The 15,774-nt window shown below is 44.2% G+C and overlaps 1 protein-coding gene and 1 pseudogene across 8 annotated transcripts in view; one reads left to right on the forward strand and one right to left on the reverse strand.

The window, feature by feature from the left end:
* The first annotated feature begins 76 nt into the window (after positions 1 to 76).
* On the forward strand, positions 77 to 634 carry LOC134371832 (coiled-coil-helix-coiled-coil-helix domain-containing protein 2-like; annotated as a pseudogene).
* Positions 635 to 2,778: 2,144 nt separating this feature from the next.
* The window catches only part of VRK3 (VRK serine/threonine kinase 3), a 46,534-nt gene continuing 33,538 nt past the window's right edge, over positions 2,779 to 15,774 (reverse strand). For 5 of the 8 annotated variants that reach the window (XM_063090220.1, XM_063090214.1, XM_063090219.1 and 2 more), the window contains 3 exons: positions 11,897 to 11,955; positions 8,334 to 8,506; positions 2,780 to 5,705 (listed from right to left, as the gene is read on the reverse strand). In XM_063090220.1, coding sequence (XP_062946290.1) covers positions 8,358 to 8,506; positions 11,897 to 11,955 — 208 coding nt within the window. In that variant the 3' untranslated portion in view covers positions 2,780 to 5,705; positions 8,334 to 8,357. Of the gene's footprint in view, positions 5,706 to 6,067; positions 6,119 to 8,333; positions 8,507 to 11,896; positions 11,956 to 15,774 lie in introns of those variants that run through there. The other 3 variants (XM_063090222.1, XM_063090218.1, XM_063090221.1) reach the window with 3 other exon arrangements.

Genomic DNA, 15,774 nt, shown 5'->3' on the forward strand with positions numbered 1-15,774 from the left:
CTTTTCAGAACAGGATATAATGGGAAACACTGCTTTACATTACCAAAGCCTTAACTGAAATATCATATTTAAAAATATGCATGGAGAGTTTTGCTCTCTAGACTCTGAGCTGCCAGCACTTGTGGTGCTTTGTGGAAGCTGAAGTTGCACTTCCTGCATGGCCCCTCCAGCCAGCCAGGCACCTCAGATGAAAACTGTGCCTAGGCCAGCACCAGTGGCCCCACCATTTGCAGTTGGTTCAACTGCTGCTACACCCTGAAGGCCAGGTCTGATGGCCCAGATGGCAACCACTACAGCTGGGGCTGTGGGTTCTGCTGTTGGGTACGCACTGGGCCATGCCATCACAGGGGGCTTCAGTGGAGGGAGTAATGCTGAGCCCTCAAGGCCTGACATCACTTACCAGGAGCCTCAGGGAGCCCAGCCAGTACAGCAGCAGCTGTTTGAACTGTGTTTCTATGAGATAAAAGTTTTTGGAGTGTGCCCAGCATCAGGGTGACATTAAGCTCTGTGAGGGTTTCAGTGAAGTGCTGGGACAGTACAGACTTGCAAATAGATTAGCCTAATCAAGAAGTTCAAGTTGAAAAAATGGAAAATTGACTCTCCTGACCAAGTTAATTTAGCATAAACATATAATCGATAGAGAAAGTATAAAGTGTAAAATCATCAGTTAAACCTGTGTCACGAATAGCTTTCTTTCTCTGGAATTGCAGTGGAAGAGGGTGTTCTTACAATGAACAGAAGTTCATTGAGATGGCATAGAGTTTGAGGCTGGGCAAATGTTTGTGTGGCCTCCTTACACCAGTTGTTGTGATGTTATTGTCTGTGAGTTAATTAGAATAAAGTGATCTTATCTCCCAAATAAAAATATGCATAAAATGCCTGACTTCAAGGGTTCTCAGCCTTACAGTGAGTAAATAAAACTGTCACTGCCTGGAGGGCTCAAAGATTTTATGACTAGGTAAAATCTAAAATTTGCCTTGGTTTGGCTTCCTAGCCTCAGGCTTTAAAATCTGGAATTCCTGGGCCGGCCCGTGGCTCACTCGGGAGAGTGCGGTGCTGAGAACACCAAGGCCCTGGGTTCGGATCCCATATACGGATGGCCGGTTCGCTCACTGGCTGAGCGTGGTGCTCACAACACCAAGTCAAGGGTTAAGATCCCCTTACCGGTCATCTTTTATAAGAAAAAAAAAAAAAAAAAAATCTGGAATTCCTATATGATCAATGTAGAGGAAAAAAGTCATGTTTCTAATGAAAAACCATAACATACCAATTATTAGATTGTAGCTCTATACATTGTATTTGAATTTTTGTTATCTACCTGTAGACTGGACTAGATCCTAAATTTGTCTAGGTTCCTCCAATCCAACTTTCTTTTATACAATTACTAAAAATGGACACTGCTTTGTTCCTGAAACTCTGTAAGGTGAAACTAAATAAATTTTAAGGGACAAGTCTTGTTCCTGTTATATGGACCATTCAGAAAGTTAACCAAACTGCCCAATGTCATACCAGAGATATTCAACTGCAAACCAGAACAAGACGTTAACAGTTTCACGTTGTAAACATCTTTCCTTAGATGTCAGAACAAGACTCCATATCATAATGAGACATTTACCCCTCTTAATATCTTTTTCACTGAATTACAGTCATTTACTCAATTGGTTGTCTTTAAATCTAGGTTCATGGCTCAAAACCATTATGCAAACTGAGGTTGTCATATTATTATTAATTTTACTTTGTATTTTTGCTTTTTAAACTTTGTACCTGTTACTTGTTAAATTTTTGCTGACATACAACTCCTTACAGAATAATGGTGGCCCAACCCTTTGAGATGACAGCAAGCCTAAAGGACAGACAAAATTGAACTTAACAATGGACTTCAGGTTGACTTAGCCTGAGAGAGCCTTTCCCTTCAAACCTCCCTTGCTGCTCCAATGTGGTTTTGACACTGACTCCTCACAGCCATTCACTGCCTCCAATGTGCGACCAGGTCAGCAACCCAGGACAGGTCCATCCTGGTGCCGAGGAACATCAACACCTAAGGGCAATATGATTGAGCAGCAATCCTTTCAGAGAATTAGCTTGATCAAAAAGGTGAAATGTGAAAGTTGTCAGAATCAAAATGAAGTCACTTGTGTTAAAAACCCCCTGACAGAGCTGGAAAAGGCCATGAAGGGAGGGTTCTCAAGCACAAATGCCTGTTGACAAAAATTATCACAAAGGACTCTGCAAAATCACAACCTTGCCAAGGCCGTCGCAACCTTACACAAAAAATATTTGTGAGGACATCTGTCCGGCAACTGTCTGTCCAACCTCGAACTGGCATCATCCTTGTACTGATCTTTGCAGCCAAGGATAATTATTCCCAAACAATTATGTAACACTCCATCATTTTTCCTTTAAAACTGTGTTGTCCTTTACCTCCCTGAACATGCACACAGTTTACTGTGGCACGCGTGTTCCCACTCCAGTGTTCTATTCCCAGTTAAACTGGTTTTTTTTTAGAGAGCCTCTCTCTGTTATTTGACATTATCAACTTATATTCCCCTTTTTAGCACTACACTTGATGATTCCACTTGTTACCATGCTGCTGCTAGAGGATTTAGTAACATCTACATAAAATAATAAAATTCATGAAGGGATAATCTTTTTCAAAAGATAGTCATGGCAAATGATGCAGTAATTATGCACTCAGAGGAATCAAGAATGTCTTTTCCAAGTAATAGACCTTTAAGAGATACATTTTTCATCAATTCTTTCTTTAACACATTCAACAAGTTCTTTCAAGAAACAAGCACTTAACCTTGTTTGCTGTTCTCTCAACTTGCACAATCCTGTTGCGAAACAGAGATGGGAAAATATAAATGAGAAATAAAATGTGCTTCACTCCATGACTTATTTAAAAGACAAAAATTTGGGGGCCTTTTCTTCAGAATTAAAGTATGATTTCAGTGCTTCAAGTAAGTAAACTGAGGATTCTCTCAACTTCATTTGTTGAAGAGAGCCAGTGGGGTTTTGAATACAAGAGAACTGAAGAATACTTAATGGCAACAAATCATAAAAATGCTTTAATCCCTCAGTTCAAACAGTATAAAGGCTAAGTAAGAAAATTTCATAACAATTACTTCAATGTCAGTAGAAAGGACATCAGATGCTGTTTGAACTTGAAGGCACTTTGTAGATGAGCAAGGTAACCAACACCTTCCATTGAAGATGCTGCGCTTCCACTTTGAATAAACATTGTCTTCCACAAACACACAACAAATTTGTAGTTGCAGATCTCCACCAAAAGCAATAACATTTTTCTCATTAACTTCCAACTCAGTAAAAGAATCTTTGCAAACATTTGCTCTTTTTTCTTTCTTTTTTCTTTTTTTCTGAAGTCTCACCTGGAAAGGATTTTGCTTGTAGTAAACTTATAAGCAAGCCTTTTTCACAAGAAAAATATTTCAAAGCAAAGGGAAATTATTTTCTGCATTGTGATAACTTGTATCCGTGGCTATGCCATAAAAAGATGAGGCATTTAGATCTTTGATAACTTCTGTAATAGCAAACAGAGCTTTTATATTTTTATTATTTTAGGAGATTTTGTCCTGGAATTTGAACATTTGCTTGCAATTTTGGAGTCAGAAAATACTTCTGAAAGCAGTACATTCAAACAGCTGTTTGACCTGAGTTATAATGATATACAGTGTGGGAGGCCATTACAACTTCTGCTGCCATTATTTTATCTTCACCTGAATTTCCCATAATTAAGAAATTATTTTATCATTTGCTTTGGTACTAGTTGAGGAAATCATACATCTCTGAGGCTAAGCTGTTAGTGTTTGCTGGTTTGTATCTAACTTTCCGACATATCTGAAATTGAATGCACTGCATACTGCACAAGGAACTTCAAAATTTTGACTTTTCCCTCATTTAATAAAAGTACACTCATTATAAAGTTTACACTTATGTTTTGTCATTTTGGGCTTTAAATATATACAAATAAGACACTGATAAGAGCAACTACAAGAATGGAAAAGGTTGGATTTGATAACCTCACAGCCATATCAGTGTGTATGTCACAATTCTGAACTCACAACTAACCAGAAACAAGGGTTGAACCATTCAAAGGGTTGCAAACTTGAGAACTAACAATAAACACAACTCAATATGTTGCAAAAAAAGGTGCCCTAACCCTTTGTTTACAAGGTAGAGCTGTTTGTAGAAGGAACAGTCTTCCAGGTTAAAGCCAGAGTTGATTACACACCAAGTTTCAGGAAGCCTGGCATTCAAGGATTGGTGCACTGTCAGGAGCTAGGGTGTTTAGGAACTGACTTTCAGCTGTATTAGTGTGGTCACTGGAGTCAGGCTGCTTTTGGCCAGTAGACTTTCAGAAGTCTGAAAGGAGGATCAGTGCTTCTCTGAGCAGTTTTTCCCACCACCTGGCCTCTGATTCTTCATATTCCAATGTATGGGGATGATGCAGGATACTCGAAATTCTTAGGGTAGATTTATCTCCTTCCTCTTCTTAATCCCTCCCAACCCAATCATTCACCAGGTGCTGCTTACCGATCTGCCTCCAAAATCTCTCCCAGCTCCTCCCTTCCTCCCACAATCCACATTGCCCTACTGCCTGGTCCCAGCCTCATGCTCCCAGACTGGGACTACTACCCCAGTCTCCCTCCTGGTCTCTCTCCCCAAAGGAGCTCTCCCATCCTTGGGCTCCTCACTATCCATCATACACTGTGTTTTTTCTCCAGAGTGTTCATCACAACCTGAAGTTGGCTCATTTAAATACTCTATTACTTGACTATATGCACCATCAGCTCGAGGACACTAGTATGTTTTGTTCACTTGGTAACATCCATGTAGCAGCATGCTTGTCATGTAGCACCTGCTCAAGAAATACCTTGTGAATATTTGTTAAATGAAAGGAAGGATACTTGTGTGGAAGAGTAGGAGTAAGGGATGAGTAAAGGATGAGTGGTAAAAGAATGGATGGATGGAAGGATGAATGGATGATGAACAGGTGGGTGAAAGGTGGATGGATGGATGCATAAGTGGAAGACTGCATGGATGGGTGCGTGCATGAAAGTTTGGATAGATGAATAAAAGGGTGATGGATGAATGAAAGGTTGAAGGGATAGATGGGTAGGTAGGTGGATGGATGAACGGGTGGGTGAAAGGTGGATGGACAAGTGGGTTGGTGGCCAGCTGGTTGGCTGGCTGGTGGGTGAATGGATAAGTGGAATAGTGGATGAATGGGTGTCTGCATGAAAGTTCGAATAGATGAATGAAAGACTGGCTGGATGAAAGGCTGAATGGACAGATGAATAAGAAAAAGAAAAGCTAAACTTTTCCAAAAAGAGCTTCCTTTGCAGACACTGGACTCCCTAAACCCTAAGAAAACAATTTATTAGTAAAGCCTAGTGGGTCAATGGTAGGAGGGATCCCCCTGAAGGGCTGGCCCACCCCCATCTTCTCCATCCACAGCCCCAGTGGCTGGCTGGAGACGATGGCTGAAAGAAGAAACTTCACATTATCTGGAGGGTAAATGCCGGGTTCCCTGATGTTCATAGAGACTGATGAGTGATGCCTAAAGAAGTGGCAGGAATGCACATTCCAAGGATTCTTCTAGAAGCTTATCTGTGATTAAACAGCAGGCTTTGAGTCGAACTGCTTCATTTTTTTTTTCTATTTCAAACTGCAAGTTGAAAGTTCTAGAAGACAATAAAAATTGCCGTTAGTGTCTTACTCATTCAAGGATCACTCTCTATGTCCCTACTACATGCCAGGCACCTTCCAGGTAGTAGGGACACTGCCACGAACAAGAGGGTCAAGGAGCCCTTGCTGGGCTTACTATCTGGAGGAGAGGGTGTGGAGATGCCACAAATTAAACAAATACTCCCTCTAGACGGGAATAAGGGCTTTACAGAAAATAGAGGAGACGAAGGAACGGTGAGGAGGCATCTCACTGGGATGACCTGCGAAGGCCTCAGGATCTTGAGAAGGAGCCAGCTGTGTAAAACATGAGAGGGAAAGTGGGAAAAACAGGTGCACAGTTCCTGGGGTGGGCTGGAGCTGGCCTCGTCTGGAATCTGAGGGGAGGACGGTGTGGCCGGCACAGAGTGAACTGGGGGAGAGGGGAGGGAGGGAGGTCAGCCGTGCAGCCAGTGTAAGGAGCTTTCTTAAGGCAGAGGCAAAGTGATCTTCAAGTCACTCAAAGATTACTGGGCTCCTTAATAGCATCTCTTCATTAAGTTCCTACCCAAGGGACAAACCTGCCTCTGAGTGAGTGCCCTCCAGGGATTAAGCAGATCTGAAATGATAGTGATCCTGAAAGGGGCAGTTAGATTTTGAGTTTTTAAGTTTCCCTTGTACTGGGAGGATAAGTTGGCACCTGGGAAGACTGGACTTGCTCAACTGATAAATATGGATAGAGTCTCTGCCCTGAGCTAGGCCACAGAAACGAACAGCAGAGATAGATGTGACACTGCCCTCATGGAGCTCACTGCCAGCAGGTGACTATACCAAGTGACTGTGTAGTCGGCTCCTCCAGGACAGGAGACCTGGATGAGGCCAACTAGACTGGACCGGCAGATGCCTGGAGGGACAGGTGACGGGGTGAAGGAGGGAGGGATGTTGGGGAGGACTCTAAAGTCTCTGGCTTAGAAAACTGGGCTGATGGAGGAGGAGCCATCTACCGAGCTTGGGAGTCTGGGGAAGGAATGAGTTTGGTAGAGGTCACGACTTCTCTTTTGGAGAGTGTCTGTGGTTAAGGCAGAGAGTCTACTACCTTACTACAGAACCAAAAAACCTCCAGACCTGGCATTTTTGGAGTGCTCTGTGTGCAGGCACTGTGAGAAGTGCTTTGCATGCACTCTCTCATATTTTCAGCCTCTGATGTAAGGACAGGTCATTAATGTAATTAATGTAATTGATGTAAGGAATAAAGAAGCACTTGTAATCCAAGAGCTAACAAGATGACAGGCCACTACCCAAGCAGATGCTATTCAAAATGCACTCAGGGGGCCGGCCTGTGGCTCACTCGGGAGAGTGTGGTGCTGATAACACCAAGGCCATGGGTTCGGATCCCATACAGGGATAGCCAGTTGGCTTACTGGGTGAGTATGGTGCTGACAACACCATGTCAAGGGTTAAAATCCCTTTACCGGTCATCTTTTAAAAAAAAAAAAAAAAAAAATGCACTTGGACCAGGGTTTCTAAACTGCAGCCCTAATGATATTTGGGGCCATATGATTCTTTGTTGGGGGGCAGAGGTGGGGGCTGTGTTATGCATTGTAGGATGTTGAATAGCCTCTCTGACCTCTCCCAGTAGATGCCAACAGGATCCTTACCCCAGTCGTGACAACCAAAACTGTGTCCAGACATTGCCAAATGTCCCCTGCGGGAGCCCTAAGTTAAACAAATAACTGTGCTTTGATTCCAGCCAACCACAATGAGAGAAATGACAGCTCTGTGGAGATGAGGGGCTTGGGGAATCTCCTTTTCAGTACACTTCCCTGCACCATGCCAAAATTAACTGTCAAGGTTGTTTATTTTTGATCTTTGAAAAATTCCTGCTCAGTCTCACACGGTGCTAATGGGAGTACAGACAGGCATTATCCTGATGGAGAGTAATCTGGTTATCTCTATCAAAATTATAACTCCATCCATAAACACATGCACACACCAGTGGTCAGGCTGTGCACACAGGTGTTTAAGGCAATACTGTTTGTGAAATGAAAACCCGGGACACCAACCAAACGCCCAGCCACTGGTTGGAAAGTCTCCTTTGTCCACACAACAGAGGACTGTGCTGCTATAAGCAAGACTGTGGATGCTCTATGCTTGACAAGGGAAGAGCTGCCAGAAATACTGTGAAGCGAAAAGAGCAAGGTGCGGTACAGGGTACAGAGGTGGCTAATTTTTGTGTATGGGGGGAACAAGGGGTGCCAGCCCAAAGGGAAGCAGAGACTACAGGTGGATGGGTGAAGGGACAGAGGGAGAGAAGGATAGATGGATGCAAAAAAGGACAGAGAAAGAAGGAGACAGACAACACCTTGATGCTATTTTCGAGGCCCTGAATCCAGTCATGCCTAAAGTCCCACCTCTCTTAGAATTATCTAACTACAACAGCCAATCAATTCTTCTTTTTCTTACAGCCAAGTTGAGTCAGGTTTCTGCTACTTGCCATTCCTGGGGGTCGGAAAGGTCAAGAAACCTGCTGAGAAATCCAGCATCTAAATGGGAGGTTGGCCCTGGTATAAACATGGAATAACATACGGGAAGCAGTCCTTTGGGCAGGGCTGGGGCAAGGCAAAGGGGTGAGAAGGGTTAAGACTCACAAACTTTTCCCATTTGGATTCCACCTATGACACCATCTTGAGGTCAACGGGGTCATAGGGTGACACTCTCAGATCCTGCAGCAGGGTTTCCAGATTGTTCCTCAGCATGCTGTAGGGTGGCTTCTCATCATACTTGAGGGCCATCACCACCTTCAGGTACTCCTGCAGGGTCTCTGTGGTCAAGACACCCCCCCCAGCCCAGGAGAGGCCTGAGAGGTGCCCCCCCAAACCCAGAGCCTGGGGGGCTGCACCCAGAGGCAGCTGGGTGGGGGGCACCACGGGGCACGAGGGTCTCAACAACAGTGCCCGTTTCCTCAGTGCTTCCTCTGTGCCTGGCACTGTCACAGGCACCTAAATTTTTTTTTCTCAATTTTTTGAAAATGTCAAACATAAGCATCAGTAGAACGGTATCATGAACACCTGAGAACTTATCACCCAGTTTCAACAATTATCACCTCGCAGCCAATCTCGTTTCATCAAAACCCCTACCACTTTCCTGTGCTATACTGATGTAAAGCAAATCCCAGCTAACGATGTCATTTTACCTGTGTATGAATATTTATTGTGCATCTCTAGAACAGGAACCAGCAAACTTCTATTGGAAAGTGCCAGATAGTAAATATTTTCAGCTTTGTGGACCAGGTGCCTGTGTTGCAAGGGCTCAACTCGGCTGCCATCGCACAAAAGCCGTTGCACAAAAGCGGCCACAGACCACTCATAAATGAAGGGGCGTGGTTGTGTGCCGGTGCGACTATTTATGAATGCTGCAGCTTGAATTTCAGGTTAAGTCTCATGTGCCATGAAATGTTCTTCTTTTGCATGTTTTCCAACTGTTTAAAAATGTAAAACAATTGTTAATTCACTGGCATTAGAAAAACAGGTGGGCCAGCACAAGTGACATAATTTACTGACACCTACATTAAAAGATAAAGGTTCTCTCTTTTTCCCTCTAAATAAGCATAATACCATTATCACACTTTTAAAAAGTGCCAATTATGATGCCTATAACAACAGTCATAATAGCCCCTACTGGGGGAATGTTTACTGCCGGCCAAAGTCTGCACCAAACATGTTTAATTAGCGGCCACAGCAGAAATGAGCACTTGTCTGGGCCCAGCTTTGCGCAGAGGGTTCTGCATTGAACTGTCAGAACAATGCCGGAGGTGGGGGCCACTACTGGCCCCATTTTACACATGGTGAAGCTGAGGCTCAGGGGGGGCACATTTACTCCCTGCAAATCCCTGGGCTGGTACATGTAACTCTGACTGCACTACCCAAGGAAGCTGTAACTTCCTCACCCAAGAGGGCCATCCCTGCCCCAAGCCCTGCCCCACCTCTACCTCTTGGTGGGTCAGCTTAAAATCTCCGAGCTGCAATGAACCAACATGGGGATCATCCTTTACAGAGGGAAAACTGGAGGGGAGTGTGATTTGAGCAGCTAAGTCACAATTTGAACCCAGGGATTTCAAATAATTAAAAAATGAGCCCTTACAGAGCCAGAGGGGGACAAACTATCCATTTCTGTTTCTGCTTCCAGCTTACAGAGTAAAATAGAAGCTCTTCAGAAGCTCTGCAAACAACAACAACAAATACTCTTCCTCTCCCTCAAACAAAACAAAAACAACCTAAATGTCCAATAATGGGGATTGGCTTTACAAATTATGGCTTAGACAAACCACGAATATTGTGCAGCTGTCACAAAAAGCTGTGGTGGCTCTATGAATAAGGACAGAAAAAGCATATGTTGAACAGGATGTATGCAGGGTAAGCCCATTTTTGTTCATAAAAACAAAAATCATTTTGTAAAAAACAACAGTTTTGTAAAACAAAACTATGTGTGCATATGTTTATTTATCTATGTTTGCTATATATGTAGAAAAAAAACTGGCAGCAGATTACAGAGACTGTGGAGATGATAGCTCCTCCTAATCCTGTATAAATGACCTTTTGTAATGTGAACTTGCTGCTTTCCCATCATAAGGTGGAGTCTATCTCCCCACCTCTTGAGTCTGGGATGGCCTTGTCACCTGTTTTGATACAGGGAATGTGGCAAAGGTGATGTCCTGGGACTCCATGCTCTGCAGCTTCTACACTTGCCCTTGTGAAAAGCTGCCCTGAGAACATCATGTGACCAAGCCCAGTCTACCCTACTGCAGTATGTATGATCCCATGGAGTGGAAATAAGCCATCCCAGGTAAGGCCTCCTAGACCTGCCAGTGACAAGTCAATGCCAATGGCCACATGGGAGAGTGAGGAACCACTTGAACCACCCAGGCCAATAGAACCTCCGGATGCTGCACTGGCATGAACGTTCCTCTGTAAAACCAGCAGAAGAACTGCTTGGCTGAACCCAGCCCAAATTGCCATCTTAAAGAATTATAAACAAATAAAATGAGGGTTATTTTAGGCCATTATGTTTTGGGGTGGTTTGTTATGAGGCAATAGGTAATTGATACATACACTCACTTTACTATTAACATTAACAGAGATTACTTCTGAAAATATGACTAAGCAGGAGACCAGGAAGGGACAGAAACTTTTACTTTTTTTAAAAAAAGATGACCGGTAAGGGGATCTTAACCCTTGACTTGGTGTTGTTAGCACCACACTCACCAGTGAGCTAATTGGCCATCCCTATATGGGATCCGAACCTGTGGCCTTGGTGTTATCAGCACCACACTCTCCCGAGTGAGCCATGGGCCGTCCCCAGAAACTTTTACTCTTTATGTTATACGTTTCAGTTTGGTTTAAATTATTTTATAAGCAAATATTATGTAGGCATTCAAACCAAAACCCAATAAAGGAAAAAAGAAGTAAAGAGTTTCCCAATAAAGGAAAAAAAGAGTAAACAGAAACTTGGAGACAATTTAAATGTTTTTCAGTGAGGAATTGGTTAAATGACTTACAGTTTATTCATATGACGAATTATCATACCCATAGACAGACCACTGTTTTTCAAACAATTCAAAACTAAGATACATTAGAAACACATTTTACATTATAACCTGGTACCCACGTGCATATATAAAAATATAAATACATATCACTGAAACCACCTTTCACAAGGCATTTCTTTAACTCCTGAAGGCACTATTTCTTGTGTTCTTTTTAAGTTTTTAAATCCTGCTGTTGACCCACTAAATTGATTTCATGACTAATGAGCCACAATCAGTTTTTAAAATACTGATAATATATGTATTTTATCACAATTTAAAAAAACCTGAAACAATTCTTTAAGTACCAACATAGAAAATCTCCAAGATATACTCTTAAGAGGGAAACAGTGCAAGTTGGAGACCGATGTGCATAACATGGTTCCATTAAAAAAGTTATGTATGTTTGGTTTTTTTTTTTTTTGGTATGTGTTGTTACTATTGTTCAGAGACACTTACGAATTTTGGGGAAGATTTTTATTTTTCTACAACAGTCATGTATTACACATGCAAAATGGAAAACTCAAAGAAAGAAAGCAAAGGGGTGTAATGAGAGGCAACCCCAAGATGGACTCAAGCCATCTTGCCCTGCCTAGTCCCGTACCTGTTCCCTCCCTCTTCAGGACTTACCTGAGGGCCTCATCCAGTGGCCACACAGTCCCACGAGAGGCTCTGGGTTGTCAAGAAACCTGAAGGGAGAGAAGCACATGTGAAAGGCCTTTTAGACAAAGGAGAGCAACTTTTAAAAACTGAACGTCTAATATATACAGTTGATTCTTGTTATTCATGGTAGTTCTGTTCTATAGAGTCACTACGACCGGCAAATTAGCAAATCTGGAATCACTGCTCCTAGGGGAAACATAGCATTAGGTTTCTGTGAGCCTCTGGTCATGATATTTTCATCAATCAACCAATACATAACCTTGTTTTATGTGTGTTTCTGTTGAAAGACGCCTTACTTAATAAATATTGTTGATTCATTAGCATTGAACTCGCAGCTAACAGCCCTATAACTCATGCCTGAGCAAAGTTTATCTGACACATAGTATCACAGCCTTCTTGTGCTTAGGCACATTAGACAGCTCTTCAGCACTATGCTAGGTGGCCATTCTAAACAGTGAAATCGCCAACATGGGAAAACAGCATAGGAATGTGAAAAATGTAGCATTAAATATGAGTAGATAGTGAAAAAGATGCTTGTTTATAGTATGAGAGCTGAAAAAAGGAGGCAGAACACTGCCTGGTTCCACTCTCAGCTGGGAATGTGTGCATCAGTGACTCAAACTTCTCTCCACACTGTGTGTGTCTGCAAAGGACCATAAAAGCCCTGTAAGAATTGATTTTGGAGTTACAAATACTTTTAGAGAGTAGCCAAATTCACAAATGCAGAATCTGTGAAAAATGAGGATTGACATGCATGCATATTACATTTATACTAAAACATACGTGTGTGCGTGCACACATACACACACCCCTCTTAGACCACTCAAGAACGATAGAAATCCATCCACCACCTGTGCTCCATCCTCAGAGCCCCAGCCCCATTGTTTCTTCTCTGGTCTGGCCCATCAGAATGGCTCCCCACCATCCAAGTCACTGGGTGCTGTCCTTGCCCTTGTAGCCCTTCAACCCAGAAGTCCCCAAGCCCCACCCTCCTGCTCCTCAGCTCTCTCTGACTCATCCCCCCTCTGTCCTAAGGCTCTGGGCCCAGCTCAGGCCTCCTGTGCACTCCCTACAGGGCCCCAGAGGGTATTTCTATGCCCAGAGCCAACCCTGCCCCTCCCTGCTCACAGCCCTCCCACGGCTCCCTGGTGTCCTATGGGTAAAGCCCAGGCACGTAAGGCTATTCTATGCCTCTGTGGCCTTGTCTCCCCCAGTCCATCCTCCTATCTCATATTCTAGCCACACCAAATTACTCCTGGTCCCCAACAAGCCATGGAGCCACTCACATTTCCTGGCCTCTGCTTATACTACTACTGCTGCCTGGGGTGGCCTTTCCCCACCCTGACCCCTGACCTCCTGGCAGGTAGCTGTTCTCCCTTGAAGACAGAGCTTGAGGGCTTGGTCTCTATGAAGCCTTCCCCAGGCCCTCTAGGGAGAGGAAATTGATCCCTCCCAGGTCCCCGTGTACCTGTACATAGGTCCGCTGATACCCTATGGACACGGTGAACATACATGTATAGGAAGGGTGCATCTGACCCTCTCTCCCCAGCAGCCTAAGGATGGATGTGCATAGTGAATGAATAAGCAAGTGAGCAAGTGATGGCACAGAAAAGCTGTGCCACCATCAAGAAGTTATAAACTGCATGAGCAGTCCTTCTGTCACAGGCTGTCACTGTCTGTGTCCATGGGACCTCTCTGCCAGGCGCCCCTAAGAGCAGGAACCAAACCTGATTTATGTCTTGCTCTGCCCAGCAAGGGGCTTGGACACCAGAAAGCTTTGGGGAATGGAACTGTCTCTTCCATTTATTCATTCATTCCACCATGAACTAGAATGTACAAAAAATGAATACTTGCTGAATAAATGAAAAAAAGTTGTGCACACCAGGAAAATCTAGAGGATGACACATCTGAATGCTAGGAAATGGGCATACAGCAACATCACCCTCTCATGGTCCTTTTGGTTACTGCCTCGAGTTGCCAACTGGGGGCTGGGCTAGGGGTGGGGCAGAGTATGTAGGACAACTCTCCATGGAGCATTTTTTCTCCCCGTCCCTTTTCTTTAAAAAAAAAAAGATGACTGGTAAGGGGATCTTAACCCTTGAGTTGTTGTTGTCAGCACCACACTCTCCCAAGGGAGCCACGGGCCTCCACCCCCCTTTTTAGGTGCTGGTGAGAATGGGGATCCAAACCCTTGACCTTGGTGTTATCAGCACCATGCTCTCCCAATTGAGCTAACTGGACAGCCCCTCTGTGAAGCATTTTCATGTGCCCAGCCCTCTACGGTTGTGGTCAGGAGCTGGGGCTCTGGAATTACTGTTATCCATGCTGATATCACTGATATTAAAATTATTACTATGACCTTTTTATTTAGCCGGCACCATGTTGGTGAGTGAAGATCCTCATTGTGAAGCACATCACATTTACTAAAAGTCTCTTTAGTTGGGAGGGATGTGAAAAGGGGGATAAAACTACCCTCAGGAGCTAGGGGAGGTAGAGGGCAGAGTGGATTCAACCCAGGGAAGCTTCAGGGACTAATGACAAGAGTGGAGTGTCAGAGGTAGCCTGAGCTGACCCACATCTGGGTCTCTAGCATGAGGACTGGCACCTGTATGCCCTCAGGCAACAGGTACTGAATGAATGAATGAACAGAGAGAGTTCAAGTATGCACTGCCCTGTCTGCCAAGAAATCTTGCCACCCCCTTGCCTTCCTGAGAAACTGTGCTCTCTACAGACTGGGGTCAGGCATCTCCTGGGTAAAGACTTCCAGCAGCCAGCAGCTGGGTCATATGCCTCCCCCTGTTCCCACAGTGCCTGGGGCTACCTCCACCCTCCTGCACAATGTGTGCTTCCTGTCTGTGTGTCTCCTCCCAGCTTGGGAACCCCCCATGCTGAGCCATGTCTGCCTGACCTCTGTGTCCACACAGAAGCCCAGGCTGGCTCATGCACTCGTTCCTAGTCAGTCGTTCACTCCACAACTATTTCTTGAGCACCCACAATGCATACTCTGTTTCTGGGAGACGGTGGCAACAGAGCTTGGACCCAGAGGAGGATGCATATATATTGAAAGGGGCTGAGGCCCCCTACAACCTTTGAGAGAGAAGCAAGCATCTACCTTGTTTAAGCTGTAGTGTTTGTCTCCTTGTAAGGGCAGCTCAGCCTTGCTCCTAACTAACACAAAAGAAGTGTATAAAGGAGCACTTCACAAACTTCAGGCACAAATAACACCTTAGCCATTGTGCCATGTGCTCACTCTACTTGACCTACTAATTCTGTGACTCATTGTTTTTACCTGGCTTCATTTCAAAAGGAACCTCTGTGTCATTGCTGTGAGTGAAAAAATAGCGCCATCTGTCATACTAGAAAATAAGTGTAAAAATAAGTTTGAAGACAATGGGACAATGGGTTCTGAGTGGGTTCTAGTGGGTTCTGAGGCTGGTTTCTGACACAGGGGTTGCCTGCAAAGCCTGGGAGCTGAAAGCCTATCTTTCCCTCTTTCTGTAGTAATGTCAGGAGCACATAAGCGCCTGAGACGATGTGGTTTAATATCTAGGCTTAGGAGGCAATTCACTTGGCACCATCACTGTGAGACCTGGCCTGGACATTAGAACACACCCTGACAGTCCCACTGGTGGATACCCAGTGGTCTGGCCCCATGGCCCGCATCAGTCTGATCTCTGACATGCTGTGTGTTTCACTTTTTAGCTCTTTACTATCTGTCTCCCCCACCAGGATGTGAGCTCCCTGAGGGCAGGGATTTTTGTCTTATTTACTCTTGTATCCCCAGGGCCTAGAACAGAGCTTGGTACATAGTAGGTGCTTGGTAAGTATTTGCTGAGTAATGAAAA

Source organism: Cynocephalus volans, chromosome 3 (genome assembly GCF_027409185.1).
Source record: "Cynocephalus volans isolate mCynVol1 chromosome 3, mCynVol1.pri, whole genome shotgun sequence".
In the NCBI taxonomy this organism is placed as follows: domain Eukaryota; kingdom Metazoa; phylum Chordata; class Mammalia; order Dermoptera; family Cynocephalidae; genus Cynocephalus; species Cynocephalus volans.